The 24,491-nt window shown below is 48.3% G+C and overlaps 2 protein-coding genes across 5 annotated transcripts in view; one reads left to right on the forward strand and one right to left on the reverse strand.

Annotated features, from left to right (window-relative positions):
- MAU2 (MAU2 sister chromatid cohesion factor) overlaps positions 1-10,208 on the reverse strand; it is a 30,133-nt gene extending 19,925 nt beyond the window's left edge. For 2 of the 3 annotated variants that reach the window (XM_039228219.1, XM_039228218.1), the window contains exons 1-4: positions 9,902-10,196; positions 1,358-1,375; positions 910-975; positions 138-233 (exon numbers count right to left, since the gene is read on the reverse strand). In XM_039228219.1, the coding sequence (XP_039084150.1) occupies positions 138-233; positions 910-975; positions 1,358-1,375; positions 9,902-10,177 (456 nt within the window). In that variant the 5' untranslated portion in view covers positions 10,178-10,196. Of the gene's footprint in view, positions 1-137; positions 234-909; positions 976-1,357; positions 1,376-9,901 lie in introns of all 3 variants that reach the window. The other variant, XM_039228220.1, reaches the window with a different exon arrangement.
- Positions 10,209-10,381: 173 nt separating this feature from the next.
- The window catches only part of SUGP1 (SURP and G-patch domain containing 1), a 30,211-nt gene continuing 16,101 nt past the window's right edge, over positions 10,382-24,491 (forward strand). Inside the window, exons 1-7 of one of the 2 annotated variants that reach the window (XM_039228216.1) lie at positions 10,382-10,564; positions 12,217-12,391; positions 16,575-16,675; positions 18,121-18,321; positions 20,397-20,520; positions 20,849-20,949; positions 21,834-21,957. In XM_039228216.1, the coding sequence (XP_039084147.1) occupies positions 10,531-10,564; positions 12,217-12,391; positions 16,575-16,675; positions 18,121-18,321; positions 20,397-20,520; positions 20,849-20,949; positions 21,834-21,957 (860 nt within the window). In that variant the 5' untranslated portion in view covers positions 10,382-10,530. The remainder of the gene's footprint in view (positions 10,565-12,216; positions 12,392-16,574; positions 16,676-18,120; positions 18,322-20,396; positions 20,521-20,848; positions 20,950-21,833; positions 21,958-24,491) is intronic. The other variant, XM_039228217.1, reaches the window with a different exon arrangement.

A 24,491-nucleotide genomic window follows, 5' to 3' on the forward strand; every position in this document is an offset into this window, starting at 1 on the left:
TCCACCCATGCAGTCCAGCAGCCTGAGGAGGGGCCTGTGTGTCCTGGAGTTTGTTATTTGTACTTGGGGTGCACCTGCCCCAAGGTCACAGCTCCTGCTGGGCCCCCATGCTTCTTGGCTGGGTCCGTGGTACTCACAGCAAGCTGGAAGAGCAGGCGGCAGTGCCAGTACGGAGTCTGCTGTGAGATCTGGATCGCTTTCCGCAGCAGTGGCTTTGCTGTGTCTACGGAATTCTGAAAGGAAACAGTCAAGTTTGGGGAGGAAAAAACAAGCCGGCAAGCAAGCTGGATTCCTTATGTAGCAGCTGTGGCACCAGAAGGCCACTCTTGTTCATGCTCACCAAAGGATCTGTGGGTTGCCAACTTACTTTATTAAAAGAAGAAAAGATTTTATTGGACTCACTGGCTAGGTAGTTTTTGCATTGCTCTTAAAATAACTCCTCATTCAACTAAACTGAAAGTAGCTTTAGTTCAAAACCCTGAACAGTCAAATTATATGACAAATTACCATCTTTGCAGTTCTGTAACCAGAGAGAGGGGCCAGGGATGTGAAGCATGTAGTCTCTACTGCCCAGGGAGCCTCCCATGTGGCTGCTCAAAGTGAGGAAAGGTGATTTTCAGCTACGCCTGAGATCACAACCAGGTTAAGAAGGCATATGGACTTGTTAGGAACTAATCACCTTAAACCTAGGAACAAGGCTGCTTTCCAACAGTCTTTGGTAGAAAGATTTTGCTGGCCTTCATTAGCAGGTGACGAGTCATGGATGCTCTGTGCCAGGGCACAGGAGATAGAAAAGTAATGGGAAGTATTAAAAGCCAGGAGAGTCCACTCCTAAGAGCCACAGTTTGCCATTGTGCCTTTACTACAGGGAGAGTGACTTTGCTTTCAGAAATCTTCATGTGTTCTTACCTCTTGACAGTACAGCTCGGACAAAAGACTTGCTGCTTCAAATTTAACATCTTCAAACTGCTGGATCTAATAACATCCAGTTAAGGAAGGAGAAGCATTGCAAAGTGGTCAGTTTACAAGGGGCACAACTTAGGGTTCTTACATTGCCGCGGCTGGTGGGAGAGAAACATGGTTGCCTGCTCTGAAACTTCAAGTTCACGTTCTCCTCCAGCAAGGGGCAGAGCTAGCTGACAGGACATACAGAGGAGAATGGCACCCAGGGAGAGATGACTGGTCCATAGGGGTGGCCACATCGAAGAAGGGGTTCTTCAGGTGGGGCAAAGCCCAAAACTCTGGGGTGCTTTATGGGGGGGGATTCAAGTTTGCAATGATCCTTTTTTTTTTTTTTTTTTTCTCCTCCCAAATGGAGCTTTCCTTATAGGGAACAATACCAACAGGAAAAGGATACTTGCTGCGATATCAACCACTGAAAAGAAAAATAAAAAAGGATTAATTCTCAGCCAAACACTTGGTGCCTGCTTACTGGCTCCACTTCAGGGTTTACACAGGTTGTCCTGTCACCAAAATCTGCAGGCATTAAGGGGTAAGGTGGCCTGCTCAGCTTCAAAGGGTGGGAATATAACCACCCGCTCCTCCTTTGGACCCCAGTTTTTTGTCCTGCCAGCCTCCAGAGTCAGATTCGGAGTCCCCTTCCTCCACAGCAGAGATGCTTCAGGAGTAGAGGGCCCCGTTGTACCATTCACTGCGGTACACTGACAGCCCGCGGATCGTGACACAAGAATTCAGTTACAACTGGAGAGTGGGTCTGCAGGTGTCAGTCCTTCCTGGAGCAGTGACATTCAAAAGATGCTTACGGGCATCTGCGTGGCTTGGTCAGTTGAGTGTGTGACTCTTGATGTTGGCTCAGGTCATTACCTAGTGGTCATGAGATTGACCCCTCTCCCTCCCCCTCTGCCCCTCTTCCGATTGTGCACACACACGTGCGTGCTCTCTTTCTCTCTCAAAACAAATGAATGGACGTTAAAAAAAATCTTCCACTTTATTTTTTAAAAATTTTTAAATGTTTATTTAGTTTTGAGAGAGAGAGAGAGAGAGATAGGGCACGAGCAGAGGGGGGTAGTAAGAGAGAGGGAGGCACAGAATCCGAAGCAGGCTCCAGACTCTGAGCTGTCAGCACAGAGCCTGACGTGGGCTAAAATTCATGAACCATGAGACCATGACCTGAGCCAAAGCCGGATGCCTAACCAACTGAGCCACCCAGGTGCCCTCAAAATCTTCCACTTTAAAAGATGCTTGGAAACGAGACAAGCTAGTGTCAGAGTGGAAACGAGAGCTCCAAGAAGGACTAGTGTGGGCAAAACCTAGCCAGAGGATGGTGGGGATGGTTCTAAGAGCTCACTGAGCTCACTATTCCTCTCTGCTGGCACACACACCAGCACAGGGTTCAGATGACATGCTCCCACTTAGGGACTGCTCTGCCCTGCAGTTCCACGTTCCAACGGGAGGCAGTGGTCAGGGAGTGCATGGGCCAGGCCACCACATGAACTACACCAACCACACTCTGTCAGACCACATAGAACTCAAGCATACACCTGACACTGTCCTTGCTGACCCACTCATCCTACAATCACAGAGTCTTGGCAATTGCTGGCAGGAGGATCCAGTAATGAAAAGACCCTGACTCACTATGCTCTGTTGGAGAACAGTGTGTGTGTGTGTGACAGCTGGGGTTGGGCCTTGAAGGGTAATGGTGTAGAAAGTGAGGGGGAGGTGTCCCCAGGCAAAGAGGGAGGGGGAGGTGCCCCAGGCAGAGGAGAGCCTATGAAAAAGACAGATGGCAGGAAGGTGAGGCTGGAAGGCCCAATGGATCTCCTACCATTAATGTGGTAGCCCTGCCTATGGATCTAAATGCCCCAATATCATTCCTGGAGCATATCTTAGAGCCGTTAAACAGAAGCACCTGATCAGATCTGGGTTTTAAGAGCACCTAGAGGCAGCAAAGAGAATGCGAAGGGAGGAAGAGGGGTCTATGGGGGTGCTGGTCTTAGGAATAGAGATGTCTCTGGGCCTAGGGTGAATGGTGGCCAGGAAGTGGCAGAGTGGGTAAAGACTTGGAGCTGCCTCTGAGACCAGCTGCCTGCAAAACATAGGTGGGCCAGAAGGGGGCACTGTGGGAGCGCGTGAAAGGAACGGAGACCAAAAAAGCTCCAGCACCACTGGGCTCCTGACTGACACACATGCACGTACACACGTGTAGAGCCCAGGCAAAAGGCTTTCTGAAGCCAGCTTGGGTGTCCCCTCCCAAGGCCCCACAGCAGCAGGGACAGGAGGAGCTCAGGGTTCCCATGGGGGCCAGGCCAGTTTCAGCCAAATAGGTGATTATCAATGGAGCCGATAAATACAGAAGTCAGGTGTGCTTTCTACAGAACCACTCCTTCCCACAGAGGTCAGTGTAGCAAGAGAGGCTCCTGAAGGCCACCAGTTGGAAGGATACAGCAAGCCAGTAGAAGAACCTGTGTGACTGGAGACATGGCTGGGCAGGGAGAGCTGCAAGACTGGCCCTTGTCAGGGCAAGTGAGTCACTTTCTCAGGACTGTCAAACTGTTGACAAACAAATGGCTTCACTTTCCTAGCTTTGTAACACTTGCAACATGAATTCAGCAGAAACATGTAGACTTGAAAATATACCTCACAGTTAAAGTACAGAGAATATCTTACTTAAGGTTCCTACTTTATACAAAGTTGCCATGCCATCTATATGTTTTACTGTGTAATGCTCAAAAATAGCTTTATGTATGTCTCCTTCCTCATGATGGGAAAGAACTGCCACGTGCCGGGCAGGGATACAAACTAACCTATTAAAAATTCCTGGGGTCATCTTGGGGCTCTCAGGGAAAATGTGGGGTACCAGAGAGCCAGTACAAGCCATGAGGGGGGGAAGGGCTTGAATGAGCACATCTCTCATGCCTGGAAGATTCCATCCAGGGCTGAGAGAGTGTCAAGGTTTCTTGTACCTCAAAGACAATTTTTTATTAATCAGGTTTTTAAACAACAAAAATGTATAGAAAGTTATCAACTGCAACTTCCATCCTTTGGGATGGGAGCACAGCACTTAGAAGCCTGCCTGGCTCTTTCTGCTGTGTGACCCTGACCATGAGAAACCCTGTCAGCAACGTCACTGGCAAGTTGGAAGTGGTCTCTACCTCATGAGTTTATTGAGAATCCAATGAGACAGTGTCCCCAAGAAGACCACATGCAGAGTCTGGCATGTAGCAGGTGGCAACAATACCTCAGTGATTCCCAAGCAGGAAGAGGAAGAATCAGGGGTTGGAGGAGAGGAAGGGGGACGAGTTGGTGGAACCGTGAAGGAATGGTTCCTAGACAGATTTCACATCCTGAATTAAGAGGAGACAGAGAGTGAGAGTGAAGAAAATAGAAATGAAAACAGGAGGAAGCACAGATCACTCTTCCATGAAAATGCTTAACACCAAGCTCTGCAAATACAGCTTTTGCACAAGGTTTTGCTCCCAGCGATGGGGCATGGAATTTGGACATGATGCTGAAGGATGAAAGATCTGCTCCAGCCATGTCTGCTGCTGAGAGGTCCAGAACTAAGTCCTTTTGGGCCTTAGAAAGGAAAGCAGTTATTCACTTGCTGAGTAGGTAAACCAGAGATTCTCATGTTAAACCTGGAAGTGGAGAGCCTGGGTGGTTCAGTCAGTTAAATGTCTGACTTTTGGTTTGGGCTCAGGTCGTGATGTCACGGTTTGTGGGATGGACCCTGCGTCCAGCTCTGTGCTGACAGCATGGAGCCTGCTTGGTATTCTTTCTTTCTCTCTCTCTCTCTCTCTCCCCCCCCCCCTTCCCCACTCATGCTTACTCTCTCTCTCTCTCAAAATAAATTATAAATAATGACAACAACAACAAAACCAACTTGGAAGTGGAACTAACAAGCATCTGGATAACAGCTTGGAGCAGCTTTCTAAGTCAGGTAAGTGAAACCACTACTGAAAGGCAACTCCATTCCAAACCCAAAGAGAAAGCAAAGATGGCATAGAGGTGGTTACCACAGTCAAAAGAAATCACTGTATAATGAACAACTACGTAGATTATAGAAAACAATGAATAATTCATTCCAGAGAAGTACCATTTATTCCTCTGTGGCATTCGAGTCAGCAAAGGCTAAGGATGCTGCTGCATTTTCTTAGCCAAGGAATAATGAGGGAATGTGATCAAAAGTTTAGTTAAACGGGTATAGGTCTACATCTAAGAACAGACACGCAGATTCTCCTGACTCTACAGACGATGTGCAAATGACCGAAATGGGATTGTCTGCTGGAACAACAGTGTAATAATTAGGCCAGAGAAGACTGAAAATATACCCAATAGGTGTTCAGCAAGAAGAAAGCCCAGGTGAAAACAAAATGACACAGAATAGAATATGAAAGAGCCTGCAGAAGACAGCTTCACACATTCTCTAGCCAAGAGATTTCTCAGGAAAAAGGCGTCTCTTATAAGCACGAACCGCTTACTCCAGGAGTCCCAGAGCGGCCCAGAATTCTGCTAACACACACACATCACTGCCACAACCATAATCTAAAAGGAGAGACTCTTAGGTGAAGTGTCCAGCCATGCACCACAAGAGCTACAGGAGTTGCTGAGCAGACCTAGGGACTGAAAAGGCTGGCAGGTGCTCCGAGGGCATATAGAGGCAGGAACCAATGAGAGACTAACAGCTGTGACCCCAGAGAAAGCTGCTGAGGGGCACCTGGCAGGCTCATTTGGAAGAGAACGTGACTCGATCTTGGGGTTGTGAGTTCAAGCCCCAAGCTGAGTGTAGAGATTACTTAAAAATTAAATTTTAAGAGGAAAAAAAAAAAGCAAGCAAGCTGCTGAGCAAAGGGAGAAATAGGCTCCATACCTTTGATGGAAACACGTAACGAAGGATTCTTTCAAAGTTGGTGAATTGATGAAGCCGATGGATAAGTACATTATACATTCTACAGGTTACAAGTACAGCTGAGGCAGTTAGACGCTGACAGTAAGCAAACAGAAGGTAAATCATCTAAGCTTGTATTAAAAAAAAGTGATTACCAGGGAGGTTGGGGGTTTCTCAGAGAGAAAGCAAAAGATGTGAAAATAACAGGGAAGCCAAATGCAGTACTAAGTTCAGGTAGGATTCTCTCTCTCTCTCCCTCTCTCTGCCCGAGCCCCTCCCCCCCTCAAAATAAACATTTTAAAAAAGTTTTGTCTAAAACACTCATAAGTTACAGAAAACTAGTTCCGAAAAGAACAGCAAGAGGAATGATCAAGGAGAAAATAGTCACAAAATACTTAAGGATCATTTACTTAAAATAAATTAAAAAGGGGGTTTGGGGGCACCTGGCTGGCTCAGTCAGTGGAGTATGCAACTCTGTGTCTCACGGTTGTGAGTTCAAGCCCCATGTTAGGGGTAGAGTTTACTTAAAAAAAAAAAAAAAAAAAATGTTTTTTGATATTCTGTGTTAGCTCCCTCAAAAGAAACGGAAACTTTCTTGGCCATTTGCTCTTCAGGACTAGAAACAAACCACTTCTAAAAGAACGGATTACGATTTTTTATTGAGCGAGTGTGGGAAAGGAAGGAGTAAAGCCTGATTTGGGGAAAATCACAGGACCAATAAAGAGCAAAGATAAAGAAAGCATGCTTGTGTTGTAACACAATAGGAGATAACATACAATTGCAGAAAAAAACAGCATGGAGAACAGCACTTTAAATGAAATCTGGACAAATTCCCAGCTGGGGATACACCCAACAGAAAGGAAGGGATTTCCAAGTATAATGTCAGTGTGAGCCACAGAGGCGAACTTGTGGCTCTGTGGAAAACCCCACAAGATTCAGGGTTCTGTAAAATCAAGGGAAGGTGCTTCACAACCATAAGGGTTTAAATCATGGGTCCAAAAGCCCAGTGGCTACAAGGAAGTAATCTGAGGCATGGCTGCTTCCCCTGCACAGCACTGGGTGGGCAAAATGTGACCATATACACACCGACTATCAACCACTGCTAGAAAAACAGTGAATGACCCTTGAGGCAAGGGAAGGGAGGTGGCAGGATTTGTTGTTAATCCAGAGAAGAGAGCTTTAGAACCTCAATTCACTGAAGACATGGGCCACCAGGCCTGAGCAGTCACAGTCTCGAGCACCCTCACACCCAAGTAAGTCTGGGGCTTCATTTGATCTCAGCCTCATCACTGCCCAGGAGAGACCTTCCACTACCGGTCACAGCTCAGGCATTCCTAGGACCAACCTGATATTCTGAGTTGTTCTCCAAGTTTGCTTTCCCCATCCCACTCAGACCTTTGCTCAAACGTCACTCCTACAAATAGGAGTATTTGTAGTATCCTTCCCCACTACCTCTGCCAAAAAAAGCTCCCCATCAACTCCATCTCTTCACGCTGGACCATATTTTCCATGGTTCGTCTTTCACTGCGTAACCTTCTACTACATATTCAATGTTTGTCTCCTTTACTAAAACATAAGCTCACGTTGACAAAGACTATTTTAGTCACCCCTGATCCACAGCACTTAGAATAGAGCTTGGCACCTGATGTGAGCTGAATATCTGCTGAATGAATAAGAGAAAAAAAAAACAAAAAACTAGGGGCGTCTGGGTGGCTCAGTCAGTTAAGAGTCAGACTCTTGGTTTCAGCTCAGGTCATGATCTCACAGTCTGTGAATTCGAGCTCCACATCGAGCTCTGCGCTGACAGTCTGGAGCCTGGTTGGGATTTTCTCTCCCCTCTTCTCTCTCTGCCCCACCCTTGCTGGTGCTGTCTCTTTCTCAACATAAATAAATAGACTTAAAAAAAAAATAATAATAGGGGCGCCTGGGTGGCTTAGTCGGTTAAGCGTCCGACTTTCGCTTGGGTCATGATCTCGCGGTTCGTGGGTTCGAGCCCCGCGCCGGGCTCTGTGCTGACTGCCAGCTCAGAGCCTGGAGCCTGTTTCAGTCCGTGACTCCCTCTCTCTCTAAGCCTCCCCTGCTCACGCTGTCTCTCTCTCTCTCTTCTAGAAATAAATAAAAATATTAAAAAATAATAATAATAATAATAAAACATTTTTTTTCTTACCCACTTAGCAAAGTTTTTGTGTGTGTGTGTGTGTGTGTGTGTTTTAAGATTACAGCTTTGATCATGGAGCAGCAAAATAGGGGTCCCAAAAGTGTTCATGAAAGCCCAATTTGGTGCTCCCCTTCTGCAAGTCATTTTAGCAACATGGATCAGCAGACTCAAAGGTACATGTCCCTTTCAAGAAATGTATCCTAGAGAACAGGCGAAATAGAAAAAGACTCATCGATAAGAATGTTCATTGCCATATTATTAATTGTAGCAAGACAGTGAAATCATCCAAAGATCAAATAATTGGAAATTACATATATTATATATTATTAATTATATTAAATGATATATAATTAAACATTAATATATTAGTCATATATTACACATATTAATATGATAATTGGAAATTATATATATATAAGTAATATCTACTATATTCATACAAAAAGATCTTTAGAAAAAAATGTGAAAGACTCATGATTAGAAATAAATTTGCAATGCACAGTTCATTAGAGGGGTTAGCAGAGAAAAAGTTGTCACAGAACGACCCGTTTAAAACAACAAGGACCATGATATGTGTCATTTCACTGAGAAACATTTCACTGTCCAGTCTCAGAGCTGTGTCCCACTGAGAGGGACTCAAAGTGGCCTTTTCTGTTATTACTCACATCTGATCTCCCTCCAGCACTGAAGAGGGTTCAAGTTCACAGCATGTGCTTAGAATCTNTAAAAAAAAAAAAAAAAAAGAGGCGCATGGGTGGCTCAGTCAGTTATTAACACTTCCGACTTCAGCTCAGGTCATGATCTCACCGTTCATGAGTTCCAGCCCTGCGTCAGGCTCTGTACTGGGAGCCTGGACCCTGCTTAGGATTCTGTGTCTCCCTCTCTCTCTGCCCCTCCCCTGCTTGCACTCTGTCTCTCTCTCTGAAAAATAAACATTAAAAAGATTAAAAATAAAAAGTTGATTGTTTTCAAGAAATCTCTAAGCAGGATAAAGCTGGGTAAATGGCAAATGGAGGCCTGGTCTGACAGCAGCAGTGTTCCTGTGATAAGAAACAACGTCAAGGCCAGAAGGGACACAACGATGGCCACTTTGCCACATTCTTTGAAGCACCAAGATCCCACAAGTCAAGATGGAGGGATGGAGTCTTTCTTCTGAAGGGGATAGACTAAATGGAGGGTGGGAGGAAGAGAAGTCACCATGGATACAGAAAAAGCAGAAGCTTAGACATCCCCCCACCCCACTCCACCAAATGGTCCTGGAATGTAGGCCCTCCTGAGTTCTGCCCCCTTACAAGATCTTAACCTCTTCCCTCTGAGCCTCTGCCTCCCATCTACGACTCCCTGCATCAGTGACAGGGACATAATACCCTCCAGACACTTCTATCAGACTTCCGGGTCTAGGGAGAGGATGCCTTCTTGGGTTTCCTGGGAGACCAAATTTCAAGTTCCCAAGGGATGCCTGAACTGTCACCTTGACCCTTCCCTATCCTGAGTCACTTCAGGAAGGAACGGTCATGCTGATGCCCTGGGGAGCTGAAAGCTGCAGGACCCCACTGGCCGATCTGGTGGCGTTCCCACAGGCGCCAACAGATGACATCCTGCTGAAATCCTGAAGAATTTGGGGACCCTATTGCTCCTGATGAGACAGCTCTCGAGTACCCTGAGCGGGATCCTGGGGCCCTGCGTGTCACCAAAGACGTTAAGTAAGGTACAGAGAAAGGCCCTCGGGTGCCCTGAGCGGCTGGCGGCTTCGGGGTCCCGCTGCTCGTCTTGAAGTCGCGCCCCAGGTCCCCGAAGACAGGCCAGGCGGCCCCTGCCCGCCGGGGTCTCAGTCCGTCAGCCCAGGCCCCGAAAAGAGCCCGCGCCTCCTCCCTCGCGGCCGGGTCCGCGCTCACCGCCTTCTCCAGGTGGCTGCGCGCCTGCTCGCTGTTCTTGGTGTGGTGGTAGAGCACGGAACCAAGCTGCAAGTGCGTGCGGGCCTCGATGCGCTGAGGCGGCTTGAAGGGGAACACGGCCTGCAGGCAGTGCACACACAGGCGGATCTTGGGCGGGCTGGAAGTGCGGAAGTGCTCGGCGAAGCCCAGAAGCGCCAGGTACCACGACTCGGCCGCCTCCGCCTGCGCTGCCTGGGCCGCAGCCGCCTGAGCTGCCGCCGCTGCTTGAGCCGCCATTTTGGCCTCCACAACAACAAGCCGCCGCCACAGGGAGGCGGAAGCAGGCGCGGGGTGGGGCGGGGCACTTTTCACATATTTCGCGAGAGCTGCCTCATAAAGCATTCTGGAACATGTAGTTTGCCTTTGGAGTGGTTGCGGCTCCGAGAAAGGGTGAGAAAAGGCAATGCCCTTTGGTCCGCAGGACTGAGACCAGAAATTGCCAATAGGCTGAGGTTTGCTTTTCTTGAGGAAAGGCTCCAGGTGTCCACGGAGTGGCCGGGCTTGGTTTGCCGACACAGACTACATCTCCCGTCAGGCCGTGCGCACTATAACAAGGCTTCTCAAGTGGAACTGGAGCATTGTGGGATTGGATGAGTCTCAAGATGGACAACCGGGATGTTGCAGGTAACAGCCCCTGCCTCCCCTCAAGCGCTCGCTTGGGTCCTCGGGGCTACGTGTCGCCGTTTAGTCGTCCCGTTGGGTGTAACCTGACCTATTAGCCTTTCGTCTGAGCCCTCGGGGCGTCCCGAAGCGGCGGCTTCTGCATCTTCCCCGTCTCCCGAGACCCCAGACCCTGTTGCTGCCCCCACCGCCTGGTTTGCTGAGGGCGCCGGCATTCCATAAAGGCGGCCACTGGGTCGACCCTGTGTGCCCTTTTCGAAATAATCGCCTTCAGAGCTGCTCAGAGCTCTGCTCCCCGAAACAGTGGCAACCTTGGGCTGTCCTGCGCCCCTTTCTTCGAGCAGCCGCCGTCTGGCCTGTGTCCGCTTTCTAGAAAAGCTGCTTTTCCGAAGTACTCTAGGACTCTCTGTACACACTTTTCTGAGTCTTTCGAGCCCCCACGTTAACACAAGGCTTGCGTTTCCCTCTCTCCCAGGCTAGCCGCGCCCCCCTTTCTCCCCGCCAACCCCTGACTGGGATGCATTCACCCATTCAGGAAATACCGTGTGCCAGGCACTATGCTAGGCGCTGGGGTTGCAGTGGTAACCAAAAAGGGCCCTGCCATCCTGAAGATTATTTTCTACTGGGGCATCAGATAGCACACCAAAAGGAAATATTTACAGAGGTTATAATGATGTGAGAGAATGGAGGTGGAGGCTGCTGATACTGGATAGTTAAGGAAGGTCTTTTTAAGCAGAAGACCTTTGAGATCAGAGGGTGCCAGCTATGGGAATACCTGGAGGGAAGCTTGTCATTTTAAAAACTGTCAAAGAATGAAGTGGAAGTGAGGAGGGGAGTCATTTCTGACAGGGCCCTGAAAGTCAGCTTTCAGAATTTGGATTTTATTCTGAGTCCTTTGGGAAGCCTTTGAGGTGTCTTGTCCATCTCTGCGCTTAACATCTGAAGACACCATTATCTTTTACTTGGAGCCTGCACGCCTCCTCATTGGTCTCTTGCTGCCACCATGTACTCTCTCCAAGTAGTAGCCAGGATGACCTTAAAGATACTGTTTGTCAGCGTAATACTCCCTTGTCTCTTCCCAAAGCTGTTTAAGTAAAACCTAAACTCCTACATTGCCCTTCCACCCCCATTCCTGGAACAGTCGACTCTGGCCATACTGGGCCCTTGCTGGTTCTTGCGTATACCAGGCTTCTTTTTGCCTTAGCTTTTTGCAACTGCTCCTTACTCTGCCTAGATAGTTCCCTATGTGGCTTTTCAAGAGGCTGGCTCTTTATCTTTCTGGTTTTAGCTTAAATGTCTTCTTTGCTAATAGTTATTTTCTGGCTGCTCTAGTTGTATAGGTTGCTCTTCTATTATTCTCCCCCCCTCCTTTTTTTTGTTCCTAGCAGAGAGCGTCTATTATGATTTTGAGGATACTTTTTTGTTGTAAGTCTATTGTCTTTTTACCCCAAGGTGAGATCCACATGGGCAGAGACCCCTTCCCTAGTTGAGCAGAGCATCTGGTATATAACTCAGTAAACATTCATGGAATAAATGAAGAAGTGGATGCTTAAATGTCTGTTGATGTAGGCAGCAGCAACTGGGCTTTTCCTGTAGCAGCTGTTGAACATGTTTGTGGAGTAATAATGATTTCTGATATGCTTCTGTCCCCTCAGGGAAAGCAAACCGGTGGTTTGGGGTTGCACCTCCCAAGTCTGGAAAGATGAACATGAACATACTTCACCAGGAAGAGCTCATTGCTCAGAAGAAACGTGAAATTGAAGCCAAAATGGAGCAGAAAGCCAAGCAGAATCAGGTGGTCATCAGCCCTCAGCCCCCACATCCTGGCGAGTAAGTGCCCCTGTGTGGCTGGATTGGGGTCTTAGAGGGTCACTGGCAGAAGTTTTTGTGTTCAGCATCAGTTAGGATATACCTGCACCTGGCCACAGCCTGATGATGCAAGGAGTGACACAGATGCTCTTTCAGGAGGCTCAGGTGGCAAGAGAAAAATGAGAGGTATGTGGGAGCACAGAGGATGGCCTGTCTGTGTTCACCAGTTATTTACTGATGAGCAGCTGTGGGCTTGGGGCCAGGGATGCAGCACAGAGCAAAAACCCAGACTCCATCTCTATCTTTATGGGACTCACGGTCTACTAACAAAGGAAATACCAGTTCTACCCCCAGAGCTGCCAGTGGCTAACAAGAGGCAGTGTGGGCCACCGTAGGAGGAGGTGTTTGTGTTCTCAGAGCCAGCCTATTGAGAAAGTAGGGAAAGGCCTGTCTGGCAGAAGGCAGGAAGGGAAGAGAGCCCTTGTGTGTCAGGTGGCCCAAACTGCACCAAAGGAGTTGTTTCAGAGCCAAGCCGGGGGTTGATCAGAGAGGGTTTCCCTCTCCCTTTCCTGAGAAATGTTGAGGGCACCCAAGAGTTTTCAGCAGTGGTGATGTGATCAGGATGAGAAGATCCAAGAATTTCAGCCTGGAGATTGATCATTAGAGAGGCAGGCCCCTTCCTCTGGGCTTTGAAGAATGGAATATATTAAACCCTCTACAAAGCTGGCCTAGCTCCCAGCTTTTCTAAGCATTTGTGGCATTTTCATAAGGACAGAACTTAGACCTTATTCTTTTTTTTTTTTAAGTTTATTTATTTATTTTGAGAGAGCATGTGTGTGGGTGAGTGGGGAGGGGCAGAGAGAGAGAGAGAGAGAGAGAGAGAGAGAGAGAATCCCAAGCAGGCTCCACGCTGTCAGCACGGAGCCCGACTTGGGGCTCAATCTCGTGAACTGTGAGAGACCATGATCTGAGCCAAAACCAAGAGTTAAGTGCTTAACCAACTGAGCCACCCTTGCACCCCCAGACCTTATTCTTATGGGAACCCAGAGCCAGGGATCTCTGAGGCATTCATGAATGTGGGACTAGATATGGAGTGATCTGTAAGTCATTGGGCTTTTTTTTTTTTTTTTAATGTTTTATTTATTTCTAGGAGAGAGAGAGACAGCGTGAGCAGGGGAGGGTCAGAGAGAGAAGGGAGTCACAGACTGAAACAGGCTCCAGGCTCTGAGCTGGCAGTCAGCATAGAGCCCGACGCGGGGCCTGAACCCACAAACTGCGAGATCACGACCTAAGCGAAAGTCGGACGCTTAACCGACTAAGCCACCCAGGCGCCCCAGTCATTGGGCTTTTGGGCTCTTGCCCTAGTGTTATGGAAGAACTTATACCAAGATGGGAAAGACCTGTAGGAATGCTTTCAGAAGATCCTGGAAGCAGCTGGATCCTAACGCCAGGATCAGACAACTGAAGGGGAGCATCACGTGGTTGGGTGCATAATACAGGTAGCTTTGGAAATAAGGTTGATTTCTTCATTGTAAAAGCATAAAACAACTAGTTTTACAATTTCTCACTGAAGGGGCGTCGGGGGGGCTCAGTCGATTTAGCATCCGATACTTGATTTTGGCTCAGATTGTGATCTCACGTTTTGTGCTCCACACTGACAGTGCAGAGCCTGCTTGGGATCCTCTGTCTCCCTCTCTGCCTCTCTCCTGCGCACACTCGCACTGGCTCGCGCTCTCTTTCTCTCAGATAAATAAATAGTTAAAAAACAATGGAGTTTTTCACTGGAGAAATAAATATTCAAGTTGCCTGGAAGCATCCACTTTGCTATAGTCCTCTCCCATGTCTTTGCTTTGTTTCACAGAGTTGCAATTTCATTTGCTACTTCCCCCTCAACATTTTAAGAAAAGCTTTTCCTTGCATTACAACCCTTTAGAACCATCATAGTTCTTAAGGTTCATTCTTGAGATGTAATTAGTATGCCATAAAATCGATCTTTGAAACTGTACAATATTGTGATTTTTTAGTATATTCACAGCATCATGCAGTCATCACCATTCCCTAGTTCTGAAACATTTGTATCATCCCAAAAGGAAACACAGCCCCATTTGCAGTTACTCCTTATTTCCCCAGCTCTTAGCTTACTGTCTTTGTGGATTAAGCTATTCTTGTCATTTCATATAACATTTGGCCTTTGGTGTTGTCTTCTTTCGCTGGATGTAATGTTTCCAAGGTTTACCACTTTTTAGTATGCGTCAGGACTTCATTGCTTTTTTTTGGCCACATAGTATTCTCTTGTGGAGATGGATCATGTTTTGTTTATCTGTTCTTCAGGAACCAGCATTTTTAATGGCATAATATCCCTTATCATCTGTTAATGGGTGCTTTTCAAGTGGGATTCATTTGCTGTCTTGCTGATGCCCTGAGGTGTTTTCTTGTCTTTCATTGTCCCCACCTTCTTTCTGTCCCTCATGAGGGAGATACAGCATGAGGACAGGGGCCACCAGAGGCTCTGCTTGTTTAATGCCAAAGCTAGTTATCTGCAGATCCTTCTTTGTATTTAAAAAAAAAAAAAAAAAAAAAACTTATAAAGGGTAGATATTCTGGAAAATAAAGGATAGGAAAACAAGGCAAAACCAAAATCAGATCTAACCCTGCAACCCAGAGACAGTGCTGGTTGCATTTTGATGGATTTTTCTAATTTTAATTCAAAAAGCATGTGATTTTAAGTTCAAATTCATCTATTTTAAAATTCAAATATTTTTGATATAAATAGGGCCATACTATAGTTGCTTTATACCCTGCTTTTTTTTTTGTTTTTTATTTAATGTACTTTATTGCTTTATCTCTAAAATTTTAACTTTTCAGTGGTCCTTCGTCTGCAGCCCTATGGAAGTCTTGTAATTTATTTAACCAGTGCTTTTTGTGATGAAGTTGTTTCCATTTTTAGTTCATTATAACAGATTTCTAGAAGAATAAAACTTAATTTTAAAGGAAAAAGGCTAGATCTATGGGCTCTCTGAGTCTTTACCTGTTATTGGATGTGTCTGTATGCGATGGAGTGATGTGTGTCCTTGAAAGCAGTATATACAAGGAATTTCTGAGATTTGGGCAAGATGGTATGTTACAGTAGAAAATGGAAGAAGTAGGATATATACTATGATCGTAGCCTTATTTCCTTCTATTTCAAAGAAATATACCAAAAAGTTAGCAGAGATTGTTTTGAGGGGAAAAGACTCTTTTGGGTTTTTCCATTTGCTTTCTATTATTAAATGTTTCTGGTTGGTCCATAGTAAACATCTATTGCTTTTATGAGCAGGGAAAATGGATTTGAATTAAAAAAATAATTTTAATGTTTATTTTTTGAGGGAGAGAGAGACCGAGCATAAGTGGTAGAAGGGCAGAGAGAGGAAGACCCAGAATCTGAACCAGGCTTGAGGCTCTGAGCTGTCAGCACAGAGCCGGATGAGGGACTCAAACTCACGGACTGCGAGATCATGACCTGAGCTTAAGTTGGACGCTTAACCAACTGAGCCACCCAAACGCCCCAAGATTTGAATTAAACATTTGGGTCCCTGGTTTTGCCTGAGGTCTGTCTGACTTGTCAAAAGTAGATGTTTAAATATACTTTTTGCAAACAGAAAAAAAGAGTCTAAAAATAATAAGAATTTAAAATTCCCCTTTAGTCTTTCCACCAAGAGCTTGCTTTGGGTGTTGTGCTGTGCACCTGTGGTACCCACAGAGGTGCTGGCTGGCCCAGGCCCAGAACTGCGGTCACACATGGACACAGACACACAGGCCCTGCCTTGGAAATCTCTGTTGTCTGGTGAGGGAGACAGACATGGGAGCCAATAAACAGCCCAGCTAATTAGTTAACAAGTACAACAGGTGCCGTGCAGGAGGATCGGGTGCTTTTAAGCTGTTTTGTTAGAGGTACCGTTTGAACCTGGAGGGTCAATATTGCAGGTAGAGATAACATCAATACAGGTAGTATTGTCTTGGCCAGAACAAGATTATTCCATCTTACAATGAAGGCTGCTCTCTGCTCTCAGTAGTTCCCAGACATCTTTGGGGGTGGATTTTGGGTCCCACTGGGTGAGAATGTCGGTGGCGGGGCGAGGCAAGGAATGTGGGGCTGAGAAGGGCAAGGCAGGCCCCTGCCTTTCCTCCTGTGGCTCACCTTCTTTGTCTTTTGTCTTGGGTCTAGAATTGCGAATGCACACAACTCTTCCGTTTCCAACAAGTTCGCTAATGATGGCAGCTTCTTGCAGCAGTTTCTGAAGTTGCAGAAGGCACAGACTAGCACAGGTGAGTACAGCCACCCCCACCCTGTGTCTCCCCCTGCTGGGGCTCACTCTGCCAGCTCTCTCCCCTTGGGGGTGGGGTCCCTGGGCATCTCAGAAATGGCAGGTCCCACCCCAGAGTTCTTCCTCTCCTCCCACATTCATTGAGGACCCTCATTCTGCTCATCCCTACAGTAAATGCCCAGAGGGAGAGCATTCAAGGTTCTTGCCCCGTAGGAGCCAGGTTTCAATCTGGGGGAAGGGGCCTGACTAAACATGGCCCAGGTGTTGGAAATGTCATTGAAAAGATGTGCCCGCCAGTGGACTTGTGAGCTGGACCCTGGCATTCCAAAGGCTTTTCAGTCTCTCCCCTGTACTTGAAATATGGCCTGCCTTGTCTTCCCTGCTCCCAGAGGCTACTCTAAGCACATAGCCTTGAGATAGTGATGTGGTATTGAGAATACCTGTGTGGTATACATGACTGAACCCATTTAAGGTCTTTTTTTTTTTTTTAATAAACTTTTAAGATTGGGTGGGTGGGTATGGGAATCCATTCATTTTGCTTCCACCCAAGACAAGCCTCATATGTAAATTCCCTTTGCTCATTACAATTGCTACCTACCAACCTGGAGCGGCCTGCCTCTTTCTTTGGTCTTTCCTTGCCCTCTGAATTCAAGGACCAATTTAAAATTCTACCAGGGAAGCTCCCTGGAGGGTTACAAACCAACACCAGGGCTGTGGGACCACAGTGTGATTTAGAGCAGCAGCTCAGATGTGAGGGATGGGACCCTTATCCATAGGTGAGGGGGCCACCTGGCCCACAGGAGTCCCATGGGACATGTAAGGTATGAGAATCCCGTGCTATAGGGAGCCCACTCCTGTCTGTGGTTGTACAGTTAACTGATCAGCTTACTTTTAATGTAAGAATGTTGCTGACCAAATAGCTGGCCATCAGTCTTTGTCAGGTTTTGTAGGAGACAGCTGAGAAAGTTAACATAAAGCCAAATTCACCCACAGAGGGGGAGGAAAGAATGTATCAGTCCTTCACCATAGGCCCTCGGACCAGGAACTGTGAAAAGCCCTGAATAGGCTGTCTCCAGCTTGTCACTGACAGAGGGAACGGTTATAAGCCAGGTGTGGGGATTCAGGTCTTATCCAGAAGAGCTGGCGCGTCCCTGGGCTTTGGGTGCAGGTGTTAGGGAGTCTTCTGCCAGAGCTGCAGCCTGCAGAACCCAGCCTATCTTCTCCAGGCTGGGTGACCATGGCAAGGCATTCTTTTCTGAGCCTTAGTGTCCTCTTCTGTAAAATGAGGATGGCGTCCTCTCTGAGCTCCCCACCCCCTACCAGTTGCCATGCTGGAAGCCAGGGACTCAGCCTCACTTAATGAACTTACGGCATACATTGAGGTGGGAAGACAGGAAATTGTGCACCGCAGACTTTGAGCATGGGTATTTTTCCTTCCATCCCAAGATGCCCCGCCCACCACGCCCAGTGCCCCCACTCGAGTACTCCCCCGCACTGGCAAGAGGCCGCCTCTCATCAGCAGCCCACCAGGCCAGGTTAAGAACTATGTGCATGCCAAGCAGCTACCTGTGGCCAGCCGCCCAAGCGTCTTCCAGTCTCCTGATGAGGATGAGGAGGAAGACTACGAGCAGTGGCTGGAGATCAAAGGTAAGGGACGGGGGCTGCCACCTTCCTTTCAGCACTGCTGCTCCAGCTCTGTGGGTAGGACCCACAGCCAATGAAGAAAGTGGGGGTGGGAGGGCCTCCAGACTGAGCTGAGAGCCAGAGTGGGACCCTCCACAGTTGGAGAGAGTGAAAAAAAGGTGTGGGAAGGAATGAGAGGGAAGTGTGGAGGGGCTCTAGACTGTGGACTTTGTCTTGGGAGCCATGGGAACCATTCTCCACTCATGTGGACTGGTCTCCAACCAGGGTGGGGGCATTCTCCAAGGAGCACTTGCTTGTGTCTGTCCTTGTCCAGCATGAGAGGAGAAGCTTCCATGGCACCCCTGCTTGGGTGCACGCTTTCTGAGCCCTCTTTGAACCAGAGGTGCCTCTTCCCTCTGGGTTACTGTACATGTCAGCTCGGGCCAGAAGTACAGGCCCACATGTAGGAGGGCATGCCCTCCTGCCCAGGGGAAGGATGATCATTTTTCTTGGAAAGGCAGTCCAGGCCTGGCCTGTTGTGTAGGAGGGTGGAGGGTGGTGGCAGCAGAACTCCTGTATCTAACTCCATCCACATTCAGAATAAGGCCTCAGTGCCTCCTGACCCATGAGGAGGCCTGTACCACCTCTGCCCCAGCCTGGCTGGTGCAGTTGTATCACCCTGACAGGACATATTAAAGTAACCATATAGTTATGCCTTTAGACTTGTTACTGTGGATGAGGGTGCTGGCTTCCAGCCATGCATCTGAGCAGATCAGTGGTCAACCTTGTACCATAGAGTATCTGTCAGGATGGAGCCAGGGAGGGTGCTTTTCCTGAGGCATCCTGGCAGCTCTGACAGTGCCCTGCTGGGAAGTGCTGCTTCACAAGGGGCAGTGTCTCAAGGTTCCTGATACCTAGTACGGCCTGCTGTTGATGCAGCCCTAGAAAAGCGCCTGTGCCTGTAAATGGCAAGCAGGTCATTGCCAGGCACTCAGGAAGAGGGTAAGGCTAGAGGGAAAGGTGGGTACAGAATGTCCCTGCGACCTCTTAAGGATCCTCCTCAAGCCACAGGTCCCTGACCCCTAGCTCCCAGCTTCTGGCAGCTGAAGCAACATGGGGAATAAGATTGGCTACAGGTTCAGTGTCTAGCCTGGTTGCCGAGAGCAGTGAACATTCCTAGGCACTGGCAGTGAGAAATTTCTCCTGGGAGTTCTCATTAAAGGGATGTGAGCTGTAAATGAGCTGACAGATTTCTCAGGAACAGACCAGCAATAAGATACAAAAGCAAGTTCCATGTGGATCAAAGGTGGGAAGGCTAACACAAACATTAAGAAATATTTTTATACTGAAAAGGCCCGGAGGTAATGATTAAGCCTGTTAGTGAGCACCCCTGGTACCCAGATGGTGGTCTGGAAACACTTTCTCCCTCATGGAAACCAGGACTTCTTGGAGAAATGGCTGGCTCTAGGTCTGGTCAGGAAGTGTAGGAGATGATCCTGGAGCACCCTGTTCCAGCAGATAGCGAGGAGGCCGTCAGAGACTCCTAGGGTCAGGCCCAGAGGCCTAGAGAGCCAACCTGAAGAGGCTCTACCAGTCACAGAGGGGACAGTTGAGCTTCTCTGATGACATTAATTGCAATGGATTGAAACCCATCTGATACATTTAAGTCAGTGGACTGAAACTCACTCAATGTGTTTAAGTCAGAGTTTTTAACGATACTTTAAAAAGGAATTTGTTATCTTTGAATGGCGACAAGAAACCAATTAGTTAAACTGAACACTGGTAAATAAAAGAATTAAGCATTTCAGAAAAAAGGGAGAGACTGGCTATGTTTTCAGATGTCTCCCTCCCAGCTTGGGGATCGGCTTGGTCTCTGGGAGGCTCATGCCCTTCTCTTCCACCCAGTGTGTCTCACGAAGATTGTTTAGACCGACACCCCCCTCATCACAGTGCTTTGTGCTTGGACCAGGACACCCGACAACCTCCCGCATTTCACCCTCTTCTCCCCCACCCCTCTGTCGTTGTGGTCCATAGAGAGAGTGTGCCTGTTGACTGTGAGGTGTGTGAGTTGAACCCCAGTACTGACAGCCTCCTTAAAGTTTCACCCCCAGAGGGAGCCGAGACTCGGAAAGTGATAGAGAAATTGGCCCGCTTTGTGGCAGAAGGAGGCCCCGAGTTAGAAAAAGTAGCTATGGAGAACTACAAGGATAACCCGGCATTTTCGTAAGTATTTCTGGGAGGGGAAGGCCACTACTACTTAATGTTGTTGTCACACAGTAATGTGCGTTCTTGTAAAACCCTACTGGTTACTAAGGCTGGTCGGGGCTGGGTGCTTGCTCGTACGGGCCAGATGCTGTTCCGAGTTTCTGAGTGCTTTCTAACTCATGCCAGAGATTGCAGGGGCTCCAGTGTGGTGCAGAGACTTAGTCTTGGGTTCCATCAAGGTGTCTCTGCTCACCAGCTTGCTTTGCACAACATTTTTCATAAGCTGCTTAGGTCACCCCATCCCCACTGCTCATCTTCCTCTCTGTTTTGCAAAACTTCTCTCCAGGTTTTTGCATGATAAGAATAGCAGGGAATTCCTCTACTACAGAAAGAAGGTGGCGGAAATAAGAAAGGAAGCACAGAAGTTGCAGGCAGCCTTTCAGAAAGGTAAGTGGGTGGAGGGGGTGGGAAGGTCTGGGGAGGTGTGTGGACAAAGTTCACCCCATGTGGAATTGGGGTTCCTGGAGGCTGCCGTGCATGGAGTGGTGCCTATGGCCCAGATCTGTGCCCTCTCAGGCGGCCAGGGCATTGTCTTCCCCACCAATGGTCTGAGGTGGGGAAGAGTCTAAGGGCCAAGGTCAAGGTCATTGTTATGTTTTGGAGCTCAGCTCTGTGCTTTTAAAGGGGGTAGGAGGGAAGAGTGCTTGCTTGTTGGTTCTTGGTCATTTAAATAAGTGTTAATGAGCTCTTGCCTATCTGGCACTGAGGACCTAGAGACAAATGTAGTGCCTGACACTTGGGGAGGGCGGCAGTGAGCTCCTGGTGGAATGAGTATCAGGGGAGGGGGAGATGCTAGCTGGTCTCCAGCTGTCATGAAGTGAAAGCTCAGTCTGATTATGATGAGTGGCAGGGGCATCGATGTTTAGGCCAAACACAGGCCACAGAGGTCAGTATGTTTTTGTCACCTAAAGCCCTCTGCCTTGACCTACCCAGGAGAGAGGAGGGCCAGACCCACTCCCCTGTGTGATCTGGATGGGCAGCCCCTGGGAGAAAGACTGAGGTGGGGCTCCTACATCCCCTCTGGCCTGGATCCAGACCTTTGCTCACATTCAGTTCTGTGATCTATGGGGTGGGAAGGGGCAGGGTGCGGGGTGGGATGTTGTAATATTAACTCTGGTATTTGGTCCCAGTGTAGTAATCTGATTCCCATTTGCCTGTTTTTCTTTGCATTGTTCCTAAAATAAACCCCTCTTGTTGCCCATGGGGTTCTTAGCAGAAATTAGGCTGTTGGGTGTGGTGAGTTGAGCTCAGTACTGACAGCCTGCTTAAAGTTTCACCCCCAGAGGATGAAGAGGCCAAGAACCTTGCAGAAAAGTTGGCCAGGTTCATAGCGGACGGGGGTCCAGAAGTGGAAACCATCGCTCTCCAGAACAACCGTGAGAACCAGGCATTCAGGTAAGGGGGGTACTAAAGAGGGAGGTGACCCACACACACACCTTGATCACAGCATCTTCCCCCCCACCCCCCAATGGACTCAACATGCCAGAGTACCTGATCAGAAGGTGGCAGGGTCGGGTCCAGAAGCTCTGACCCCTGAACCCAGCTCTGCCACCCCATGGTCAACTACTTGTCAGGGCTCAAATCATCTTTGAGACGGGCATGCGGGGCTTTTGGGGTCTTCTGTTTTCCACATGCCTTATGGAGAAGTCTCTAGTGCTTGCCAGGCTCCATTGTAGCAGAGATGGCAGCCCTAGGCGAGGAGTAGGCTAGGCTCTTGGGCTCACAGAACCGTTGATGACTTTGTACTTTCATAGGATCAGACCTTTACAGTGAAGGAATGGCAGAAAAGTGGAAATGTGGTACCTTAGGCCCTGTGAAGTGGAAACCCTCAGCCTGTATGCAGGTTCCATGAAAGGCGTGGGACAAGCAGCCTGGCTTCCCTGTGGTCTCCAGCCACGCAGCCACATCCCCTCCCCTCAGGCTGGGTCTGTGTGTACCTGTTCATTCTTGGGGTGGGGTCTGCACCTCCTCCTTTCTAGGGGAGGTTCCTGGGGGGCAGGAGTCGGGGTTGGGCAGTCACTGCTGCCGGGTAGGGACTAGCAGGGGCTTATGAGGTGGATGTTGAATTCATTGTGGGGATGATGCACCCATGAGGATGCTTTTGGCCATAAATAACATAAGTTCCAACTCGAAGTGATGAGATGTGATGGCACATGTAACAAAAAAAGTCCAGAAGCAACAACAGTCTGGGCTAGTTGATTCAGTGGCTCTATAAGCCACTGGGGACTCAGGACAGTGGAAGCAGGAGTGAAGCAGCAGAGATGTGGGAACTGTGCCATAGTGGTTGGAGTGCAGAGAGAGCGTCTGTATGCAGTGCAGGTGGGCCTTGGAGCCAAGTAGGGCCAGGTCCCAGAGGGCTCAGGTGTTCACCGAGCACCTTTGGAAGGTCTGCATAGAGAGTGATGGGGTAAACTGTGCCTCCAGTTTCATTGGCCACAGTTTTGGAGGGTGCTTAGATATACCAGGTCAAAGCAGACAGGCAGAGGAGGAACATCAAGAAGTGGGGCTGCTAGAGCCTTGCGGGCTAGTGGAAGGGAGGGCCAAGGCTCTGACTCAGGACGACAGCAGGGAGTGGACTACCAGAGAGTTCAGGTATCCCTGCACCTGGTACTGGCAGCCAGGAGCCCTTGTGGGGGCCATGGGGCGTTTGGGTCTAGAGTTCGAGAGAGGGGTCTGCCTAGCCTAAAGACCCACCTGATACCTGACGTTATCGTGATACTGGCTACCACTCTGCACCACTCAGACCAGCATTGATTTAATAATAGTCTAAGGTCTCTGTACCTTGTTTTTGTTCTTAACCCCATTTACCGAAGGAGGTTTATTTAAGAAAGACACTTAGTTTACTATCACTCACTGTTAAGTAGAGCTGACTGTGAGAACCTATGGCAGGCAGAGTGAGCAAGGTTGTGCATTTCTGTCAAGGCTGCAAGCCCAGGCTGCTTTCCTTGGTCGGAGGGGTCCAGGGCCTGGCAGCACTGGCCAAACCTTTCCCCTCAGGTCAGATCTGACAGATGCTCTTGGCGCAGGCAGCTCTGTTCCTCTATGAGGCTTCATTGGTGGATGCCCAGCTTACTGGGTTTTACTGTGATGGAGGCCAGAGGGAAGAAGACGCCAGGGCAAGGGCAGAATCTAAAGTGCCTGGTGGGGAAGTAGCTGAAGGTGAGCAGTGTGATCTGTTTAATCTTCACATGGAGTCAAGTGTGAGACATCTTCTTTCACTTCCAAATCCAACAGGAGCAGCTCATGTATTTGCTTCTCCTGGCCCTTCCCTGTCCTCCTGATTACTCCTGTGGGCCAGACACACACCAGCATCTCTGTGTTGTGGGAAATAAATCTATAACAACTGCTCATATATAAAGAAGCTGAAAACACTCATTCCTTTGACTCCGCCATTTCTGTGATGCCATCCCCAGAAATAATATTAAGTACATCCTCATCCATAGTCTTAAAAAATGAATAACAAATTGAATGTCCAGCTTCCATGGGTTAAATTTTTAATAACTGCATCTCCCCAGTGGAATCGCGGCCATCAGAAGGCACGTGGGTGAAGGTTGTAGCATCGAGCACAGCATCCACCACAAGACATGTGCCACTCTAACCTGTCACCCAGGTGAGCCACGTTGTTCTTTTCAAAGCCCTGTTGCTGGCCTCTTCCAAGGGAGGAAATAGGCAAGGAGACCAGTGGGAGGATGTGCCTTCACCATCACTCCATGCCATTTTAACAGGAAAGCCTTATGCGTCAAGTTAAAAAATCTTTTAAATCAGAACATAGAAATTAGAGGGGCGACTGGGTGGCTCAGTTGGTTAAGCATCTGACTTCGGCTCAGGTCATGATCTCACAGTTTGTGGGTTCAAGCCCTGTATTGGGCTCTGTGTGGACATCTCAGAGCCTGGAGCTTACTTGCTTCACATTCTGTGTCTCCCTCTCT

Source organism: Hyaena hyaena, unplaced genomic scaffold (assembly GCF_003009895.1).
Source record: "Hyaena hyaena isolate Hyena2069 unplaced genomic scaffold, ASM300989v1 scaffold_30, whole genome shotgun sequence".
In the NCBI taxonomy this organism is placed as follows: domain Eukaryota; kingdom Metazoa; phylum Chordata; class Mammalia; order Carnivora; family Hyaenidae; genus Hyaena; species Hyaena hyaena.